This window comes from Ochotona curzoniae, unplaced genomic scaffold (genome assembly GCF_017591425.1).
Source record: "Ochotona curzoniae isolate NIBS_2020 unplaced genomic scaffold, NIBS_Ocur_1.0 contig_2754, whole genome shotgun sequence".
Classification (NCBI taxonomy): Eukaryota; Metazoa; Chordata; class Mammalia; order Lagomorpha; family Ochotonidae; genus Ochotona; species Ochotona curzoniae.
The window spans coordinates 5908745-5932448 of NW_024465582.1; the positions used below are offsets into that span (position 1 = coordinate 5908745).

The window sequence follows — 23704 nt, forward strand, 5'->3', positions numbered from 1 at the left end:
CAGGACATCCTGTTTCCTCCTATTCAACAGGGCTTCAGTGTCTAACCTGCTGACTTTACCCGTTGTTCCCTCTTTCAGTGATATTCATCTGCATTACTAGAATGGCCTACCTGTTCTCCCTGCTTCTGCCCAGCCTTCCAATCTTCTACACTGAATTAAGCCGCAGGAGTGGACCTTTCATAAAAGCAAGTCTAATCATGTCAGGGTTCCACAGCTTCCCTTCTCATTTAGATTCACCTGTCTTAAACCAAGGAATCAGTAGGTCCTCAATGTACCCCAATGACTTCACCAAGCTCATGTCCAAACACTCTTACCTACTCTGGCAAATCCTGTCCTACCCTCTTTCTTGGTGATCCCAGCCTTGGGACTTTTGCACATCCTTCAATAATTACTTAAATGATGCCTTCTCAACTAGACCTATGCTGACACACTATTGAAGGTTCCAAACCTCCACCAAAAGCCACTGACACACTGAATATCCTACTCTTCTTTTCCTTAGCATCTATCACTTTAGTCCAACAGACTGAATTTGCCTATTTTAAATAGCCATCACCAACTAGAATATAGCCAAAACATGTTGCATTTTTTTGTTTTCACAATAAAACAAAAGCAATCCACATCCAATAGAATCTATATTTTGATTTTGGAAAATTAAAATTTTCTGAGTTAGCAAATATGTTGCATACCACTCTCTCATTAGGCAAAGAGAAAGTGGTAAATTACATCTCTCAGCCCAACAATCATAAGAGTGAACAAGCAATACACCACAGTCTAATATGTTGCTGGCATTTTTAGATGGCCTTCAATAAATTCCAAGACATGTTTCAACACTGTATTGTAAACGAGGTCTTGTGCTAAGTGACGGTGCCCAAGCACAGTTTATACAAATGTTCTGAACACTCATGAGGTAGGCTAGGCACATTAGAATGTAAACTAGGAGTACAAACTGCATTGTTGACTTAGGATATTTTCAACTTATGATAATGAACTTTGTCACTATTTTGTTCATAGATTGTCATTTGTAAATAAGCCTTAACATATTTCCTACCACTCCAACATTTCAGATTAATGCTGATACTGATTTTTCATTGTATCTACCTTAATGATTATTTACAAAGCAAAATACTAGTGTTGCCTTGATATCAACTCAGTGTTTCCCAACATCTGTCCTTTGAAGTATCAGGCCTGAGAGTCTGTAAGAAGTTCCTAGTTAAGTGAGTTTGAAAACACTACGTATAAATCTCTCCCATCTAGGACAGTAATAACTGTTGATCATAACCCCGAGACTCATGCAGTAAGGAAATGAGAAGCCCTGAGAGGCCTTTAGAATTTTGCTGGCCTCAACACTCCCCAAATAGGCTATAAAAGCCTTTCTTCACTAATACTTCACTACAGTCTCTCTAATTCCCTCTAATTTCTTGGCGAGTCACTTCCTAAAAATCTAAATGTGATGGATCTCTCAGCAGATACTAATACGTACCCTAAAACTTCTACCTGCTGCTTAGCCATTTTGCAATACCCAGCCTAGTTTTTCTGACAAGAACTTCATAGGATCGCCTCCAGCAGGCTTCCCACTTCCCACCTACAATCCTTTAACCCTTGCAGATACTATCTGTCCATTTTACAAATGTGAAACCAAGGCTTGGGTGGTAAAATAATTTACTCAGACTAATAGTTTAATTCTTGATTAAATAGGCTTATGAATCTAAAATAAAGCTGTAACTATTAGCCCATTCTGGCTCAATTCTTTCTAGAATCAATTACCTTCCAATGTTTTGATAGATAAAACAAGCTCTCAGCTACTTCAGATATCTTGGAATACATGAAAACTCCACTAAATATTAAGCACAATGACCCTGCAGTACTTCAGATGGTCACCTAAACCTGCCAGCAGATCTACTTTTATCAGCTTCTTGTGCTGATTGGAAAATTGTAAACCTTTCAATCTCCAACATGTAAGAGTCAACCAGATGATCACTTCCCTGCTCAAAGTACTGTCTGTAACTGTTGTGGCTTGAAAATATTCTTAGAGCTTCCTCATCCCCTGGGAGGGACAAAGGTACCCTCCCCTAGAATCTGGGTGGGCTTTCGGACACTGACAGGGTACAACGAAAGCATACTGTGAGATTTCACAGGCTCCTCTCCTGCGCTGCCCTCTAAGAAATGCTGCCGCCCTGGGACACATACAGACAAGCAGATAAAACATCTGCTAGCTCAGACCCATGAAACAACTTCTGGCGATGTCACGTAGAACATAAGAACACCTGTCCAAGCTTGGTCAAAATATTTACTCACAAGATCATGAGATACAGGAAACCTTATTTTAAGTCATTACATTTTGAAGTTTTGTACTACGTACAACAGATAACTGAAATACTTCTCTGGGCAAAATTACCATTGGCAGATATATGGTTTCATAAATATGATTTCTTAGTAAAAATGTTATTTTTATAGAGATTAATGAAGTGATTTTACTCACAAGAAAGAAGAGCCAAAAGAGAACTCAACATCTGATATTATTATCCACATAAGGAGTCAGTTCATTGCCAATATTAAATTTTTATTACACTATGAAGCAGTGGGAAAAGAGTGGATCACAAGTCTGAGTTGGGGGTCTTAATTTGCCCTTATTAACTATGAAACCTGAGATAAATCATTTAACTTCTCTGAGGCACATATGTACCATCTATAAAATAAACTAATCATATATCACTGCATTTTCTTAACATGGTAGAAAAGATTAAAAGAAAGACCCAAGCGTTGCCAGTATAAAACATGATACGAACGCATGGCCTCAGTACTGTCACTACGCTCACCGCCATGCAGTGTGAGTGGCTTCCATGTCGTCAAGCACCACGGCTGCCTCTCTGACGCCGTTCCCACACTCGGGGCAGCAGCGTTTGTCACCAGTTCCAGTCGTCCTCTCGGAGGCTTTTCTCGCCCCTGCTTCCTTGACACCAGATTCCCTCCCCTGTAAGGCCAGTCTTCACTTACATAGCTGTGCTCTTCTACCAAATGTGTCAATAACTGAGCAACTCAGACAGTTTGACCCAATAGCTCTCTTTTCTCCTCTTTATTACCTTCCGAGATTTCACCCAGGACCATGGCATTAGACAGCAACTATATTTTAATAATCCTCAAAATTATATCCCAACTCTGACTATGCCGCTGAACTCTAGGCATCTTTATACTTCATTGATGACCCCTCCCGTTTGGATTTCAGTAAAGCTTTCTTGTACTTAAGGTGGGGATGACTGACTTCCTCCCGTCCACCCCCACCCCATCATTTCCAACTCTATAAATGGGATCTTCAGTTGGGGTCATTGAAAACTATCATGCACTCTGCAGAATGCAACCTGTTCCACAATACATGGGGGTCCACTTCACTCCACTGAGTTGCTCACGCCAAAAACACGGAGAGTGTTCTATATTCTCTCACAATTGGTTTCACATATTGGCTGACATAACCCTAATTCTTCAGTCAACATTACTGCATTTCTACTTTGAGTAGCCACACACTTGGCCTCCCACCAATATTCTTGTCTTCCTAAAATTTTGATTTCAGCCTAGCAGCAAGAACCATCTTAATTGCAAAAGAGATTACATACTTTATGCAGTTCAAAAACAACAAAAAAAAAATGGTGTCTCAGAACACTCCAAGTTAAATCCAAAATCTAGTCTTAGCTTATAAGAGCTGGAATGGGCTAGCCCTGATCAATTCATCTACACTGCCCTTTCGCATATGGCACCAGTCATTCAGGCCACCTTCTGTTACTCAAATGGGACACATCATCACACTTCTTAAATGCATTCTAGAGTTAACCAGAAAAGGTAAAGAACAAAGCAACCTTACCTTCACATCACTGAAGTTCTTTTTGTGAATACCCCGCTTCTGGAAGAGGGCAGCTGTGAGGGGTGAGACTTCCAGACCCATCTGGGACATGCACTCTGTCTCTCTAAATAAGATTAGTATCTGAGGGTCAAAGTTCACAAACAATTCCCCTGTGCCTGGAGCCTTCACCAACAATGATGCCTCAAGACCAATGTGAACGACTTCACTCTGCAGGAAGGAATCAATATGGCCACTGTAATAAAGCCCAGTGCAAACACAGCGCATCAAGCTCAGCCTGCCCTGGAAAGAGCTCCTGCATGTTCTGCCTAAGTCACATTCAATGGGCTCACTCAGTCTTCTAAATCTCCACTCTTGGGGTTGATATTGTCTTGACAGCTGGATAAAACATCTCTGCCATGTCTCACACCTGACAGGTAAGTGGACACTACAATAATGTTGACATCTCAAAGCCTGTTGTGCTTTTCTGACATCTTTGTGTCTCCTCCATTATTTCCATAGAAAAGTTTCATCAAACTCACTAAACTTTGTTTTCAGCCATCTAGAAAAGCAATTGACAGAGATGTGGAGACATCATTTGCCACCAATCTACAAAGAAATGCTTGTACTGAACATGTGCTGATACAGTACAATTTGCTTTGCTTTTTTATTAACTACTATTATTTTCCTTCTTCTTTTAGATTAAAATATAAAGTTACATAATGATACTTCAAAAATTTTGTGGGGAAATTGAGTCAGAAGATAAATTTATTTTGGTGCCAAGTTTTTAAAACCCAGGTAGTTTTTCAGAATAGATATTTTTCCATCAATTTTTGAAAATGTCTCTATGCATAGATTTCAACATTTTTGCACCAAAATAAACTTACCTTCAATTTCATTTTCTCATAAATGTTTTGAAGCATCCTTGTACATATTTGTGGGGTACCTTGTGAGTTCTAACCTATGTATATATTATGCAATGATCAAATAAAACATATCTGTCTCCTTAAATATTTGTTTTGAAAGCATTCAAAGTCCTTTCTTCTGGCTTTTTCTTAATAAAAATGTAGACCACAGTTCATAAAGAGTCACCCTGCTCTGGACTAGAATACCAGAACTTAACCTGATATGCCAATAATAGTCAAAGAAAATACAAGGCTGCTTAACAGACTGGTATCCATCAACCCGTTTAGGATCTTCCTAAATGGCAAAAAGGAGCTTCCAACCAATCAGGTGCAGGAACACATGAATAGGATCTTCCCATTTAGAAGTTTCTAAGTGAAATAAAAATGAGTTTCTGTTACCTAGCTTATGATTTTTTTCAAAATTGATAATGATTTTACTACATTGCCTTAAGCCTATGCAGGTTTATCTAGTCTTAGAAAATGCCTGCAAATCCAACCCTACATAGGAACAACACTGACAAAACACACAGCTCACTTGTTGAATCCACGCCCTATGGTAGAGGACCTCGAACTCCAGGAGGACCTTGGCCATCCTGTTGTAACTGCGAATTACGGGCTTGGCTTCGGGCGTCTTGAGCACAGTTGGGTGCTGCTGGAAAAGCTTCATGGGCTGTTCAATCCTATGGAAGAGCTGACGGGCCCACAAAATCCTCCCAGCAATGGGAGGCTGGTCTCGAGCCAAAGGAGGATCATATTTCTGCTTGGTGTACAGCTTTGAAATCATATCAATGTCAGCACCATACTTCTCAAGGATTAAACGGTATTTGTCATCAATACCAAGATTAGGTATGTTCAATCTGATTGAAAAGAAAGGTAAAAGACCTGAATTAATGGGAAGAGGTCTAGTAATTTCCCTTATTAGAGTTTTAAAATACATTAATAGTTTGTTCTGTGGCATAGTCAAAGAAGGCAAAAATGGCAATCTTTTAAATGAAGGCAGAACCATTAACCTGGCAAGAATTATCTCAAATTACTTCAACATTAGGAAATATCACTGTAGGCAGCCACAGGACACTTCAAAGCCAGCACTATTCTCTATGCGCAGAAATAATAGAAATCCTTCATTTTAATAAGAACTAATCTTCTTAAACCTCTGAAGAACTGGAAAACTTTGATCTTGTGATCCAGACTGTCAAGAGATTTTCTTCCATTAAAACAGGAAATAATACTATTAGCAATAATAATATTAAAAGCCAAGTTATGTTTATATTGCCCTGATGTAAGAAGATGAACATTTATCTCAACATTGTTACCTTTCAAATTTCTTTAACATACTTAGAGCTTGATTTGTGTTTTGAATCTTTTCAAATGTAATATCCATGAACTTCTGCAACTCATTCTAAAATACATGAAAACGGGATTATGAAAAAGTGAACTGGCACTTATCCCATTTATAAACAAAACAGAAGGGCTTCTACAAACACATATGAAATGACATAAAAGTTAATGAGCTTAAAAGAAAAATAAATGTTCTGTTACAGTTATCTGTCACAGCTATAACAAAATATCGGAACAACTTAACCTTATGATAAAAAAAAAAAAAGTACTACACTGGCCCATGGTTCTAGAGCTTCAAAGTCTACAGATCAGGTGATCCCACTGCCTGGGCTCTGGATCACATGGGGAAGACACGAGAGAACAGACTTCCCACACTTGGCTTTAACAAGGGCCACAACTCTGCGAGACATCACTCACCTCCTCAGCTGGGCCATGCAGCCAGAGCAGCCATAGAAGATGTGTAAGCAAAGGAGCAGGGCAAGATTTCAGGTCCTTCCCTAAAGCAACTCAAACCCCACACCCGGGCCACCTCTAGGTATCATACACATGAGAGGAGGATCTTGTCCAAGAAATTAACACAAGTGCTGTAAGAATCTGCGGTACGCCTACTCTATGGAATACTACTCAGCCATAAAAAAGACTGAAATCCTGCAACAAAATGGTCCCAACTGGAGACCATCATGCTTAAGGTAATAAGCCAGTCTCAAAAGGACAAATACCATATGTTCTCTCTGATAGAACAGCCTTTACTCGAATTCCAAATAAAATAGAAATAGAACATTAAGTATACACTATACTTTCTCAGATGAACGGTACAAAGGATATCAGCACACTGGGAAATAAAGTTACACTGCAGTAGGCGCCAATATTCCCGAATAAAAGTAGGACTCCAATTTCTAAGCTTGTGAACACACCAATACAGCATAATACTAGATTTTCTACCTCTACCTACGCCTACCATGTCATGATACACTTAAATAGCAGAAAGGTAATCTTATACCTGCTACTAAGGGACTACACTACTGGAATAATTCAGGGAATAATGCAGGGGAGAGGCGGACGGGGGAGGGGAGGGGAAGGAAAAACTCCCACACCTATAAAATGAACAAAATTCATAAATAAAAAAGAACATGGTCTCTTACAAAAAATAAACAGCAAATCAGGGGAATCTAGAGTTTCAAGAACAACAAGGGATTCCAGTGCTAAATCGCATGATCAAGTTAGGCCTCAGAACATCACACAGGACTTGGGGCAAGGATTCAAACAGGGCAGAATGGATGTGAGTTACTTATATCCCATTTTAAAGTTGAATCCCTCTACCTACAAAACGGTATCATGTTAAATAAAAATGATTATAAAAAATAAAACAGATATATGGTAAGGGTGGGGAAGAACCAGCTGGAAAGATAAAAGCACCAGAAGAAATTAAGAAATTTTACCAAACCAGAAGCATTCTCAAAGTCTGGGACCTCCAGACTGCCACAAAAAAAAAAAAAAAAACCCACAAATAAATGATTCCTAAAGATAATAGGATCAATTTAAAGCAGAAAGAGAGAGAGAAAGGAGCTTGGAGAGAGAGAGGAGGAGCAGAAGGCCTAGAATTAGTCCCCAAACACTAGAGATGGGAGACAAAAGTCTGAAACGGACCCTGAAGAAGTTACTTCAACCAAGTTTCTCATGTTGGCAGTGAACCCCTTGACTGGGCTTCTCCCCTGGAATAAAAACGCTCCTAGACTTCCAACAGCTTCCAGGGTCACACACACTGCCCCTCTGTGACCTGGTCCCATATGGAGGAAGGCCAAATGCAGACACCAGTCCTCCGGATACAGTCCTGACCCAAATCTCCCATGGGCTCCGCTCCTGCACTCAGTCTTCTGGGTCACTAAGCTTCCTTGTCTTGGGACTCAATACTCCCTTCCCCAGTCCATCCTGAGTCTGGAGAAAGTCAGTATTTTGGCCCCAATTTCACAGAGATGAAAGATGAACTCCTGAGAACCAAGGAGTTTTGAAAGTAGAGCATGTAGAAAGGTTGGTTAAACTGGCACAGAAAGAAGGCTGTGTTAGTCATTTGGAAGATGGCCTGTAAGTTGTCTCCCCACCTTACACTCACTGAATCCTGTTTCCTGATAACCAACATGCCCAATTATCCCAGCAGCTCCCCATCCCACCTGCATTTGCCACATGAGCCCAGGGCTAATAGGACCCTAGCTAGGCAGACCACCAGAACTGGGCAGACCACCAGAACTGGCCATCCCTTCCCCATTCCGTGACGTGATCTCCCGAGCTGAGGGTGGCCGTGAGTGACTTCTGCAGGCTGCAAGTCAAACTGGCTCATTTTCAAAGAGCAAAGCAATGTCAGAGGAAGGAATGGCGAGGTCCACATGGGTCCAGGCACTGAATCTGCCCTGACACCATGATTTTCAAAGTCTGCTGCAACCCAGCCTTGGGGCAGTATCACACACCCTCCACCTTTGGTAGGCTACCCCTGATCACAATGATTTCTACACAGTAATAAACAAATGGGAGTAAATGTCTACATTCTAATAATGCTAGGAAGTTTCAGCAGAAGGTGAAAGTTAACTTTCTAAGAACTAAGATGGAACACGTGCAAAGGCTGTGAATACACATCATTATCCAGAACTATATGTATGACCCTTTAATCCATGAAAAAGAGCCCTCAATTATTCATCTGAAATCACAAAATGCAAGCCGAGGTTGCCATCATGAAGATGCCTGTCCCCTCTGAATGGGTAATGATTAGCAGCAAATCACAGAGAGGAAAAAATAAACATGGGCCTGTTGAACCTACGTGAAGGTCGTCAGTGTGCTTGCAAAAGTCCTCATAATCCTGGTCAAAATCCGCCTGCCGCTGGTCTAAGAAGTTATATTCCTTTTTCTTTATTGTTGCAACAATGCCCTGAAATAAGAAAGAAATGACAACATTTTGACATTCTTGTATGACTTCACTGAATATGACCTTAAAATGCAGAACCCACACAATCACTCCTCCCTGCAAGCAGAAATGGAGCAGGAGAGGGAGCCTTATTTCGTTCATGATTCACTTCCCGCTGTCCAGTACTTCACAGGCAACGTGATGTTGCCACGGAGCGCTTAAAGAACTCATGTAGAAAGCATTTTCATGAGGTTTTATGTATTTGTGAAGACAAATTTAAAATCAAAGCCACATGCAAGGTTATTGGAAGAAACGCTGTCTCACAAACATTCCCGTTAATCACATCTGAAATAACCTGCAGAAGCCCAGAGAATTCACTAAAATATCCTCGTTCAAAAGCTTAAATCTTCTCAGAAAAAAAAGAAAACCTCACTAAAACACAAGGAAGGAAACAATTCTGTTACAACACGCTACCTTCCAAGCCTCGGATGTCTTCAAAATAAAATGTCAACGCACAACCCACCACTTAAAAACTCCAGAATTAATTGCTTCCTTCTGCTCCGCACAGCTACAGTCTGTGACTACAGAAGTACAAGTTAAGCTGCTCATCTCCTTGAAAATACTATTATTAGAAGTTTGTTTGCTCTGAATAATGAGCCGCAACGCTCTGTGATCACGCTGAACCAAGTGCTAAGCCATTCTCAAAGCCAGGTGCTCACACTGTTGACACACACATATAATTTTTATGAGGAATCTTGGACTACCCCTGCATTCTCCACCTCAAAGTCATTTTCATTTAGACATCAAATCTCAACAGAGAAACGTGCAGGCACTGCATAACTTTTTGAATCAAGTTTACTACTTAAAACAACTTATGCTTTCATTGTATACAACAATATAGTTCTATGTAGAGACACATCCAGTGTGATGTCACACAAGCTTTAAATATATGAAAAAGCTACATTACTATATCTTAACATGGTCATTACATACATTTGGGGACATGCATTTGGCCTAGTAGTTAAGATGCCCACAGCCCTCAGAAAAGTGCCTGGTCCAACACCTGCCTTCAGCATAGCACTCACACCGCCCCGGGAGCGAGCAGTGATGACTCGGGTAGCTCGGTTCCCATGGCTCACGCAGAGACCGGCATGGTATTTCTGAGTCACAGCTTCAGGCACCAGTACAACCCCAGCACTGCAAGAACTTGGGGAGAAACCAGCTCGCTCGCTCTCTCTCACCCTTACTCTCGCTCTTTCTTTCTCTCTCATTACTCTCTTTCTTCCTCTCTAGCCCTCTCTACTATTTTTTTTAATCTTTTTATTTTAACGTATTTGGTTCCTGAATAAATCTCACTCTGTGAAAGGATATAACAGTCACCTCCAGGATTAAATTAAATAAATGAAATGATTAATCATGACCTTTGATCCAACAAATCAGTCATCTTGATCATCCACTTGAGAGGCATTTACTGCACAACTATTATGTGCCAGTAACTCCGGATAGGCAGGAATTGAAGAAGCAAACGTTGTTGTCTTCAGGTGATATGCAGACTTGGGGGAGGACAGGGAGCCGGGATGTGCATTACTCACAAAACAAAACCAAAAATGAGAGAGGAACAAAGCGATAAAGTGGGTAAGGTGACCAAGAGTGACAGAGGCGAACCAGAGGTCAAGAAAAGTGTCGTTGAAAGGGAACTGCATTTAAATCAAGATCCGGAAGGAAGCCAAAGAGGAAACACTACCTAACAAAACAAAGTTGGAAGTTTCCAGAAAAACAAAACAAAACTCTGCTTGCTCTAGACGGACTGGAGGTGTGTCCAGAGCATCCAATGAGAAGAGTGAAGAATCACGGCATGGTCAGCGCTGCGACATGCACACACAAAGGACGAGCTTCCTCTCCACGGACAGTATGATGCGCCACTAACAAAGGAGCTAATACACAAATTCTCACTTGATGCTTTCATGCACATCTGTATTTTATCTCACCACCCTCTGGCATATCCATTTTAGCCAACACTTTAAATTTTCAAAGCAATTCTACTATTTTTATCAGGTTAGAACAGACTTCTTATCTGCACTTACACAGACAGTTCAACTTTCCATTTGAAAATAAACTTTGAAATATGTTTCTCAGTTATTTTTATTACAAATAGAAAATCACTGGATTCAAAACTGAAAAAAAAGAGGACACAATCCTTTGTCTTGAAAAACTGTCATCCCGAGTTACACCCAGCACGCTTAAGACCTTTTCTTCGGGGTCCAGTGCGGTGGCCTAGTGGCTAAAGTCCTCGCCTTGAACACACCGGGATCCCATATGGGCACCAGTTCTAATCCCAGCAGTTCCACTTCCCCTCCAGTTCCCTGCTTGTGGCCTGGGAAAGCCGTCAAGGACGGCCCAATGCTTTGGGATGCTGCACTCATGTGGGAGACCTGGAAGAAGTTCCTGGTTCCTGGCTGTGGATCGGCACAGACCGACCGTAGTGCTCACTTGGGGAGTGAATCAGCGGATGGAGGATCTTCCTCTCTGTCTCTCCTTTCTGTATATCTGACTTTGTAGAGCTTTCCAATAGTGCCTGAACTGTCAGAGCACAGAGATCAGCAGAAGGCAGTCAATTATTGCGATCTTTTGCAAACTCAAACATAAAAAAACTTTGAGTGTCACTGCCTGAACATTTCCACATAAAGAGCTTAAAATACATTTTGTCTATGAATTGTCATTGTTAAATCTCCAAACTTTTATTAGATCATCGTAGCCACTTTCAAAAGTAAGACGAGTCATGCCTTCAAAGAATACAGCAGAGAAAATTCCAGATAATTAGGAAGATGAGACCTGGAAGAAAGCCTGGTCCAAGTCTGTGTGCAAACACAAGCTTAACTATGCACAGGTCATCAAATGCCACTCTGAACTCGGTGCCAGGCAGCGCCAGATGCACCGTACGCTCTTCAAGAACCACATTTACACAAAAAGACAACTAATCATTATGCATAGCATTTTTCTTACGCCACTAATAAAAATGTTTTTGCTTAATGGTGATAAATTTTAGCCTGTTAGACAGCCAGTCTGAAAACCACAAGTGTGAAAAGAATATACTATCACCATTATATAGTCTTCAAATAAATTTGAGTTACACTTAAAAGGCCATGGGATTGTGCTCGCTTCGGCAGCACATATACCAAAATTGGAACAATACAGAGAAGATTAGCATGGCCCTGTGCAAGGATGAAATGCAAATTCGTGAAACATTCCATATTTAAAAAAAAAGGCCATGGGATTAAGTTGTACCCCACACATTGGCAATTTCATTCTAAATACAGTTGCTGGCATAAAACATTAAAGTTCACTTAAGGGAGCAGCAGCGAAAGTTTGATACCTGATACTTAGTGACCAGGTCTTCCAGTCCTTCGACTTTAGAATCTTGCAGCACTGAGTATGTCTTGAAAGTTGTAAAAATGTGTATTATCTTGGCAAGACGTCGGTGGAAAGTTTCAAATTTTCCAAAGATATACATCTCACTAAATTCAAATTGTTTTTCAGTTGGGTTTTGCTTGAGCTTCTGCTTTGTCTTATGAAAGCAGTGCTGATACTCCTGAAAATCAAAATCCAAAATGACAGGGCCCCAACCAAAGTAACAGGGTGACTTCTTAAAATGAAGATGACAGCAAAATTAAGATGGCATTGCCAACATTTTACAATCCCATGCCTTTGCAAACACTCATACATAAGCTTGAAATATTCTTATACCCTCCTCCAATCTAATAAACTCTTGGTTATTCACGATGCAGTACAGTGTCGCTTTACCACCATGATTCACTGCTCAGCAGTCACTGTCTCAACATTGCTTATGTTTACGGAAAATTCCCTCCCTTGGACATCTTTGTATCTCCAGTACTTAGTGTCTTATCAGGACCCTAAGGTAGGCCCCCAAAGAGGGTAGAATAAATGACAATATTTTCTACGAATATTAGCACTCAACTTTCTTAACACTAAAAAATTGCCATTTTTTTCTGTAACTGATAGTATGAGGACTGTCAAACAATTTTAAATGACATCAGTAAATATAACATAAAAATATTAAAAACATCTGAGGCCAGAATTGTGGCATAATGGGTACAGCTGCCACCTGCAATGCCAGCGTGCCATATGAGTGAAGGGTCACGTTCCAGTTACTCAGCCTCTAACATGTACGCTGCCAACGATCCAGAAAATCAGCAGATGGTCCAACTGCTTGGGCACTTGCCATCCTCACGGAACTCTGGGAAGAAGCTCCCGGCTCCTGGCTTTAGCCTGGGAGTGAACCAACAAAAGGAAAAGATCTCCGATCTAAATCTCTCTCTCTCTCTTTCTCTCTCTCTCTCTTTCTCTCTCTCTCTCTCTGTGTGTGTGTGTGGTGTGTGTGTGTGAAGGCAAAGGCAGAAGTAGGTTCATCATATATCATTAAAAGTAAAAGTAATACCATCTAAGTGTGTTACGAAACTGACCATTACCTGCTTAAGTTTTATTGCAGATAATATTTTCTCCACAACAACATCCTGCGGCTGGCTCCAGATGGAAGCAGTCCCGTTGTTGGTAATATAGGCTTTGCATGCAGATATCATCTGGTTTGTTACCTGGAATTTTCAAGTAAAATGATGTTGAGTGTTAAAACAGCAACAGATTATAAAGTTAAGAATGTTCTTCTGCCTCTAAGAGCTCGACGTCTGGAAATATGATATTTAGGCTTATTTTTTTCCATAAAAATTATGATCATGCACTAATCTTTTCTATTGTTCAAATCATTTGGTGGGAGTTAGCCTTTGGCAGAGCAATTAAGATGTGTGTTTGTATATACACAGTGTGTGTGCATACATTTTGAAGTTCTTGAGTTCATGTCCCAACCTCTGCACTTCCAGTTCAGTTTCTGAAAATGTATACCCTTGAAGGCAGTGGACTGAGTTGCTGGATCGAGCTTTGGGCTTCTGACTCTGAAATGGCCCAGCCTGCCTATTTCAATCACTTGAGTAAACCAATGGATGAAACCTACATATGACTGTATATGGGTCTCTTCTCTCTCTCCCTTGTCCCTATCCCATCTTTTTCAAACAAATGGAAAATCAATAATAATATTATGCCATTTTGAAGTTACAGAGTTGGAAGCACTGAAAAGTCAACAATTTAGAACACATCAATTACGCAAGGTGAATTGTCTTAACCAAAGCATACCCTTCCCTAGCCAACAGCTAATGAGAATTTCCTCCATCTCCGTACAATGCCTGTTTGGACATTTCACTCACAACTGATAAGCACCAGGATCTGTTCAGATCACCATGAAATGTCAAAACAAAAAGCCGATATTGCAGTATAACAGGGTCAAGATACTGCCTACAATACCAGGATCCCATATGAGCACCAATTCACATCCTCATTGTCCACTTGTTATAGTTCCCTGCTATTGCACCTGGGAAAGCAACAGATGGTGGCCCAAGCGCCACCCATGTGGAAGCTCACAGACAGTGCAGACCTGTAGGCCTCAGCCTGGCCCAGTCCCAGAGCCACTGTTGTGGAGACATTTAAGGACTGCACCAGTGGATAGATCACTCTTTGTCTCACTCCCTCTCCCCGTAGAACCCTGCCTTTCAAATAAACCTCAAAAAAAAAAGTCATGAGAGAAAAGCAAAGCTACCATATGAAACCACTAACATGTTATTCATGCTTTAGATGCTACAAAAAGTGTGTCAAGAATGTCTTGGCTTTTTAAATAAATCAAAAGGGAAATTGAACAGTGGAATGGCATTCCCTGATATCCGCAGTGTGAAGGGTGAGCATGTTGGTAAAACCAGACCGCCTGTGTGCACATATGAATTTAGCATACAACTCTCTTCATTTCAATTTTTCTTACATTTATTTATTTACTTTATTTACTTGGAAAATGGAGAGAAAAACAGATTCCCCACCCACTAGTTCACTCCCAAATGCCTGTAGCAGCCAAGGCTGGGCCAAGCTATAGGAAAGTTGGGGACACAGTCTCGGTTTCCCAAGTGAGTATCAGAGACCCAACTACTGGAGAGAGCTGTCACTTGGACCCAGGCACTCAACACAGAACAACCATAACTCATGGTTTTAAAATAAGACGACTTGCAAAGGATGTTGTGGACATCCCTGTTCTCCATTTGAAATGACTTACACAAAAGCAAAGGAAAAATGCTTCCCATCGAGGCTGGAGGTCTCTAACTGCAGTAAGAATCATGTCTCCTAATACCATAGTATGATCAGACAAGTCTTCATGAGTCACAACAGTCATAAGTGCAATAGTTCGCTATTTAAGTGTACCATGACATTGAAGGTATAGACAATGTTAGAAAGCCCCGGTATTGTAACAGGGGAAAGTGGAGAGGTGGAGAGGGCAGGGCAGGTGGGAGGGGTGTGGAATAGCTAAGGTGGAAAGGGAAATCCCTGAATCTGGGGAACTATAGCAGGAAAATTTTAAAACATTATAAAAAGTCTTCATGAGTGAAAAGAGCCCCAAGCCCATCATTCTGCTATTTAAGTGTATCACGGCATTGTAAGCATAGACAGTGGGAGGACTACACTACTGTAATAATATAGGGGAAAACAGAGTTGGAGGAGAGAAGGCAGAATGGGGAAGGTGAAAGGGTATCATGAAAATTTTTAAAAATAAAAATGAATCTTCATGAGTTGAAAATGTCTCTATTTTAATGCAACAATGAAAATGTCTGCTTTGGTGATGAAAAAGTCATTGAGTTGTAAGAATAGCAACAGTACTCACCATAAACACTTACAAATTAGGAAATAGGGTTTAACATCACTATGTTTTTGGCAGAATCCCTATAATTGCCTTATGCATTGCAAGTGGCTTTTATTACCATAATTACTGTTCTAATAACACCAAACAGGCAACTACGGTATCAAATAAACTTGGAGCAGTGGCATATAAAATTTGAAAATGGGAACAGCCAGTTAAATATAGCTTTATTTAATTAAAATTTACCCAGTAGGAATAAGTGATGTGTAAAATAGCACAGGGAAAGAAATTCCAAAAAGAATCTTTTTCATTTTATTAAATGAATAATAAAATATTTATTATGATAATTACTTAGGGAAATAATGCTTTACTGGCTAGAAACAGCCTCTTACACAAATTTGGCTATATCTCTGTTGATAGATTAAGCTTTATTTAAAATGCAAGATACACAGATAATGCATTGTGCTAACATGCTAATTTTTCATTATCAAAGATAGACCTACCATCAACAAGGAACCCCAGCGACAGATTCTGCACTATGCACTCACCTTTACAAACAGAGATGTGATCTTCTCAGAGGTGTTATAGTAGTGAGAGATACCATAGATCATTTTAATTGCAGTTATTAGGGTAGGAATGGTTTCAATCATGGATACCTGGAAGATACCATTAAAGAGTTCAGCAAAAAAAAACCACATACCGAAAAATTCTGCTTGCAATAATCTAATCACTCCATCTTCATTACAATAAAGCTTAGTAAACTTTATTTGAAATTTTACCCAATATTTACATGAATATATTTAATGATAGCTTTCTATTATTTTAGTCACACATGATAAATCAAATTATATTTCGATGAAAAACAATGTAAACTTGCTAACAACTAGCAGTAGAAAGTTATTAATGATTAATTGTCAATAAGCAAAATGAAAAAAATAATAAAAGTAGTCACTTCATAAAGCTACAAGAAATTTTTTAAAAAACCAACCAATGATGAATTTTCCAATGGTTACTGAGGTTTAATCCAGAATGCCAATTTTAATACAGCAAATCTCCAAAATAAATCAAAAATACATATTACTAACAAATATGCAGATTTCAAATTTTTACCCCAGAATCAGTCTATATTTTAAATTCTATTTCTCCACAAAATGTTGAAGTCTCCTCATATTTATAGAAAATATAACATACAACTAGTGTTTCTAATATATATCTCATATGTCTTTAATCATAAAGATTAGAGATATAGAAATAGATTTTAGAGATATATGTATATGTACGAAAAACTTCATTAAGAATAAAAAGATGTTTCTCAAGCCCTCCCAACAGACATGAATTTCCATGAAGGCAGTGTCAACATTCAGTTGCAGCAGCGCAGGGAATATCAACAGCTGGCTTCAGTGCCGAAATCCTCAACTCACAGGGTCACTGCTGTACAAAGGGTCACAGCATCTTTCAAGGGTGTACAAGTACTTGACATTGTCCTTTGCTTCATTGGCTGCATCGGTGACTCGAATATCTGTCTCCCGCCACATCTGTATACAATAGAGAAAAGCAATCTCAATGTAGCTACTAGGGGAAGGACTTATCCTGCAACAGCAGCTAAAAGTTACCACAAATCTCTTGTGCCACACTTCCAGTATGTTCTCCAAAGAGCATTTTTTTACATTTTTACTCCAATTTAAACATACCTCTTTCAGGCATTTTCTTTAAAAGCCCATGCTATGTCAAGCATGGAGCACCAAGAGGGCAGACGCTCCTTTTAAATTGATATCTTTTCCCCTGCACCACCTACTGGGTTTATTCCACATCTTACTCCCATCTTTTTCTGTCTTCCCTCTGACAACCTGAATCCTTTCTCCTACACCCCTATACTTGTGTTCATCCGTTGGGATGGCAATTGTTCATGACTACCAGCTATATGCCAGGAATTTAGTAGGATCAGGGAAGTTCTAAATTGAAATGCTAACATAATATTGGAGAAGTAAAAGGAAATGATACAGTATAAGCCAACACATTCAGCTGATCTGATGAAAGTCCTACTGAACGTATTTCTGAACGGTATCACCATGCTCACCTTATATTGATTGAACCGTGATTTAAGGTAAATCTAAAGCATACTGACACACATCACTATTGAAATGATCAGCTGGAATGAAACATCCGCATTCATAGCCTTCATGGCAGCAAAGCCCTGTGAGTCAGGGGGCCTCCCCACAGCCCCTATTATCACTGACTTCTTATGCTCACACCCTGTCACTCCTTATCCTCACTTGCTAAAAACAATGGCTTGGCTCTCCAGATCAGCACCCACAAGACTGTGACATGTGTGATGAGTTCTCTCATGCTGCCTCACTTGCTTCTTAGAAGGGAAATTAGCTGCTGTGTGGTAAGCCTATAGGAGGGTAATAATAATAATAATAATTAATAAATAAATAAACCCGAAAGAAGTCTCTAACTAGCAGCCAGCAAGGAATGAATCCTGCAAGAATCTCAGTAAGGAGAATGCAGGCAGGTCTCCGAAGTGACTCTGATAACCCGGGACCTGGAGTGCAGCCTCGCCAGAGTCCCGGCTACACAGGAACTCAGGTGAGACGCACCCAGGCTGTGAGAAGAACATCCTGCTAACTTATTTTGCAGCATGAAACTAATACATTAGGACTAAGCAATAAGCAAAGGTAAGTTTTACCACTTCTAACTAGCCTGAATTCACGATACACATGATCATTTAATCATGCTGTTTCTAGGAGGTCTTTCTTTTTATTGGAAAGGCAGACATACACAGAGAAGGAGAGACAGAGAGAACCATCTTCCATCGTTCACTCCCCAAGTGGCCACAAGAGCCGGAGCTGAGCTAATCAGGAGCCAGGAGCCAGACACTTCTTCCAGGTACCCCCTGTGGGTGCAGGGTCCCAAGGCTTTCTGCCATCCTCTACTGCTTTCTCGGGCCACAAGCAGGAGCAGGATGGGAAGTGGAGCGGCCAGAACACAAATCAGTACCTATCTGGGATCCCAGTGCTTCTAAGGGGGAAGATTAGCCAATGGAACCATCATACCAGGCCCAATTGGGTTATGTCTTATTTACATACAGTAAGTTCTGATAATATATTTAGCCATACATGTACACTGACCAACAAATTGTTTAATTCAAAGTCTATTTCCACAGTATCCAAAACAATATAAGGACAAAATTGTCCAATCTTAAAGGTTTATCTTAAAGCCATAATGAAATTTTTCTCTTCCTAATTACTCTATGAAATGTATGCATAGAGAATTCTCATTTTCAGTTCAAAAGGAAAAATAAAGGACCGACAACCTTCAGAAGTTTTGACTTTGCAGCAGCAAGCACTGCCAAAACAACCTTCACATCACGGCTCTTTAATTCGTCCAAAAGATAGTTAAATTTGGATAATCTCTTTTTCCAGTACTCCAACTCTGCTCGAGGCCCCACATCATCTGATTCCTTCCGCAGCTGATTGTTTTCAGCAAGGACCTATAAATGTGTGTGGGGGAAAAAAAATGAAGCACTAAGCAGAGCTATAGATAAGAAAGTTACATAAGAGCAAAAGAAAGAAAGAAATTACATTATTTAAACCAGGGTACACTTTACTCATTTACATACTTTGAATGATAGTCTCTTACTAACTTGTCTCCATTTTTTAAACTTCAACAAAAACTAAGTTGATGCATTCTAACCAAAAAAGGCTTAATTATTGAACTTTAGAAGCTCCTAATTTCAGAAATTTTAACCTTCCCCTTACTCTATAAACTTGGAGCAATGTAACAATAGATAACCCTATGTCTGCGCTACTAAATTTTAATTATGCTCACTTTTTAATGTGATATTTGCCTTCAAGAATTATCTTTTCTAATAAGAGAAGTCTTACGCTCCCTTTTGGACACTATGCTAAATTTGAAAAATCTTCATATTTCCACATAGATTACAGTTATGTAAGTACTCAGGGTCACTCATGATCATCTCTTGGGATTCTTACTCTCTTCCCAACATTGGTAAGTAATTATCATCTTCAACCTTTCGTCTCTGTAAGGACCAGTGGCAGTAAAACACTCAGGTTAATAGGAATCTCATATGATGTAACACTTCATCTATCAACTAGTTCAGTAATAGGGCATCTGAAACCAACACGGGTTTCTGAAAAGTACCTGTTCTGTCTGTTTAATCCATGCTTTCATACAACCTTCTGCTTTTTCCAATGTCTCAGGATTATTTGCTAGGGTCAGGTAGTCTATTGGCTCCTTCAGGGTTTTCAGTTCAAATATCTCACATTTTTGAAGATTCACCTAATGAAAACAAAAAATAAATAGTAAGATGATGATTTTAAAAAGATAGACATATGCTTTTCGGTCAACCTATAAACCCAAACAGACCCTAAGGGAATCCTTTAGGATCTTTCTAGATCTTTCTCCACTGGCAAAGATCCTTGCAAACAGTAGGTGAAATAAATGAAGTCCATGCATTGGATAGCACTCAAGATGGCTGATTCACACATCAAATCATGATTTTAAAAAAAGCAAACAAGAGAGAAGAAAAAAACAAACCAATACATGACAGGATGGGGAATTAGAAAAAGCTTGAAAATTATCTAGCTAATTCATAAAACCAAAGAGAGCTTGCAGGAAACTGAAAAAGCAGGGAAATGGGCAAAAGAGTAGTTCCTAATCTATTGTATATTTTTGTGGAACTAAGGAAATATAAACACTTTCAAATCCCTGTAACCAACATCCTTACAGCTGCGAACTTCAATAGCAAACACTTGGCTTCCGTTGAAAAGAATCCCTCCTCTCACAAGGCAGTTCCCTCCATTCCCTTAATGCTTTTTTTGTAGTGCTGAGTGCAAACATCACACTTCACAAACGTCATCAATCTCATTTGCTCCAACCTCCATTTTAGACCTAGCTACATTACAGTTAATAACAAGCATAACTGCTGCCAGGAGTCATCTTAGCTCCTTCAGAGGTAGAATTGGCTCAGCTCCTGAACCCCACATCCTTTGACGAGAATCATCCCCTTTCCAGGAGGTGCAGTGGGTTAAGCTGCTGTCGGTAACAGCGGCATCCCATAGGAGCACAAGTTCAAGTCCTGTCAGCTCCTCTTCCCATCCAGCTCCCTGCTAACTTGCCTGTGAACGCAGCAGCAGGTGTATGAAGTGCATGGGCCCCTGAACACACATGGGAGACCCAGATGGAGCTCTGAGCTCCTGGCTTATGGTCTAGCTCCAATGGTCATGAGGAAGGAAAAAGAGTGAATGGAATATATTTCTGTCTCTCCTTTAGACTCTGCCTTCCAAATAAATAATCATTAAAAAGGCCAAGAGCTTCCCTCAGCATCCTAACAGAACCAGTGTTCCCAGAGAGAAGGGCACAGTCCCCTCTCATGTTTATCACAGGAGCCATTTCTCTACTCTCAGGTGTACCTCGTCTCAACTCTGTTATCTTCCAATTTCCTTATTTCTTCTGACTTCTCTCCCACCTCCCTCTAAACACACACCCTCCCCCAACACACACGTCTCTAGCTCCAAATTCCTCATATTCTGTGAGGCACACCAATGCCACAAGCATTTCCTGCTTCTTACTTCACAAATATCAGACACGACTTAGCCTTATGCCACTACCAACAACTTTTTGGAACCCCAGCAGGCACTTGTCATATGGACCACAGAAATTTAAAGAAGCCAGGGCAAAAATAATTATCACCAAAACTTTTTCAAGACTTTCAGCCTGGTGGAATTAAGGCCACCCAATAAAAAGTATCATCTGCTTGTATTTGTATTTGCTGACCAGCTGGTCATTTTAAAGGTACAACTTCGGCGTTCTTACCTTCTCTTTCAAACTCTCCTGTGCGCCTGTCAGGACACTCACAAAGCCTTCCAGGGATTTCAGGAACTCCTGCTGGATCTGAGCCGCTTCCTGGAGACCCTCGAGCTCACCCCAGCCGTGGCCTGTGGCCCTGAGAGCTGGGATGAAGATGTGTGACAGCAGCTGTCTCATGCTGTTCAGCAGGCCGCCGTCAGCAGTGTCCAGTACATTAAAGCTCACCTCCTGAAAGCAATTAGAGGATTCCGCACGATAAAAATTATCCCCAACTGCAACACATCTTGCGAGTCATTTCTAAATATTGTCAATTAACCATATCTCCAAAAGTGTTCATTTTCATATTCTGATTAATATATAAGTCTTAGATTCTTCTCAATTGTACTTAACAGAGAATAAGCAGGAAATCAGTGTTAGCCGCCCATACCCGGTGGATGTTCTCAGGGGTGACGGCTTTGGAAGAGTCCGTCCTGATGAAGAACACACACACTCCAGTAAGAGCAACATCCTTTCCCTCGGTCACGAACACCTTAGGCTTTTTCATCTTTCCAGAAACAAGATTAACCCCTCCTGGAGAGCCAAACGGTCCTACAAATGACAAAGAATTGCAGTTTCATAAGTACTATTTACACTTCACATTTCTTGTTAAAATATTCTCATCTTCGTTTGGTCTCTGTGCCCTAGCTGAGCCGCCCCTTGGACAAGCTCTGTCCTGAGCCCCCAAGGGAATCTAAAATCATCTGTTCGATTCCAGATCAATGGCTCATTTCCAAATGGTTGCTTGGCACAGTGAGAAAGAATGAGGTGAAAAAAATGGTCTGTTGGCATCACTCTGCTCTGGGACCCTGAACACATTGCTCCAACTCACAGCCACAATGCACCCCTGACCTGCTGCAGGTCACATCAGAATGGCAGAACCATGGCCAAAAGCCAGCTGTGGGAGCAGGTGCTGTGACACAGTGGGTTAAGCTGCTGCTAAGAATCCAGTTCTGCCTTGCATCTAATCTAGCTTCCTGCTAATGCACATCCAAGGACAGCAGGTAATGTCCCAAGTCCCCAAGACCTAGCCACACATGCGGGAGATCAAGGTAGTTCCTGGCTCCAGGACTTGCTGCGCCCAGACCCAGCTGGCCCAGGCATCTGGGGAATGAACCAACAGACAGAAGATATCTTTCTCTCTTTCAAATAAATATAAATAATCTTTAAAATAATGCGCTGATAATAGTCTGCTCCAAAACTGAAGATGCTTACTTCCTCATGTTCCCCTTACACAGTCTCAAGAGTAGCTGGCTGGTCCTTCTATGTTCTGCTAAAGTCCAAACTTTGCACAGCTAGAACCACATGGTAATTTAAGCCGCAGTTGCAATGACTAGCTATTGGTATTGGGCAAGTAACTTAATTTTTCATCCATTGGTTCACTCCACAGATGACTGCAATAGCAACAAACAGCTGGGACAGGCCGAATCCAGGAATGCAAAATTCAATCCAGATCTCCCACATGGACAGCAAGAACCCCAGTTTTGGGACAGTAATATGCTGTTTCCCATTCACATTAGCAGAAGCCAGATCACAAGTGGAGCAGCCAGAACATCTACCAGCATCCAAGCAGTGGAAACACAGCTAAATCTATTCCACCAAAACATTCTCCCCAAATTAAACAAGCAAATTCAAAAGCAGTCACTATTTTCCCTTTCCCTTAAAATGTTAATAAAACATACTTTTTTACTTGAGAGATGTACAGACATGCAAAGGGAAAAGTATCTTATCCACTGGAGGTGGGTGTTTGCAATGGTCAGGACAGAACCAAGTCAAAACCAGGGGCCTGGAAGTCAACCCACATCTCCATTCAGGAGGCAGGAACTGCTGTTGAGTCATCAGTGCTGCCAGCCAGGGAATGCAGTGACAGGAAGCCACAGTCAGCAGCTGGAGCTGCCCATCAAGCCCAGCTTCTCCATTATCTGGCATTTCAACAGCTGGGCAAAATGCCCAGCTGTTGTTATTTCATAACATAATCATTTGTGTCTCTAATTAAAAAATATATTTTAAACTACTGAAAAGTAGATATCTGATTTGCAAATTTTTTATGTGAAAGGACTGAATTTGTCATTCCATATTACACATTTAAATTAGAATCAATAAAAAGTAAATATAATAGCTTAAAATGT

General features: G+C 40.4%; 1 protein-coding gene and 1 non-coding gene across 2 annotated transcripts in view; one reads left to right on the forward strand and one right to left on the reverse strand.

Moving 5' to 3' along the window:
* DNAH5 (dynein axonemal heavy chain 5) overlaps positions 1-23704 on the reverse strand; it is a 177645-nt gene that overhangs the window by 142500 nt on the left and 11441 nt on the right. Inside the window, exons 4-15 of the mRNA XM_040977647.1 lie at positions 21967-22127; positions 21546-21767; positions 19872-20009; positions 19024-19200; positions 17129-17242; positions 16256-16363; positions 13453-13575; positions 12339-12554; positions 8882-8989; positions 6048-6133; positions 5270-5591; positions 3854-4060 (exon numbers count right to left, since the gene is read on the reverse strand). Coding sequence (XP_040833581.1) covers positions 3854-4060; positions 5270-5591; positions 6048-6133; positions 8882-8989; positions 12339-12554; positions 13453-13575; positions 16256-16363; positions 17129-17242; positions 19024-19200; positions 19872-20009; positions 21546-21767; positions 21967-22127 — 1982 coding nt within the window. The remainder of the gene's footprint in view (positions 1-3853; positions 4061-5269; positions 5592-6047; positions 6134-8881; positions 8990-12338; positions 12555-13452; positions 13576-16255; positions 16364-17128; positions 17243-19023; positions 19201-19871; positions 20010-21545; positions 21768-21966; positions 22128-23704) is intronic.
* LOC121154694 lies at positions 12117-12222 on the forward strand. Its single transcript, XR_005883582.1, has one exon. It is a non-coding gene; the product is annotated as a U6 spliceosomal RNA (small nuclear RNA).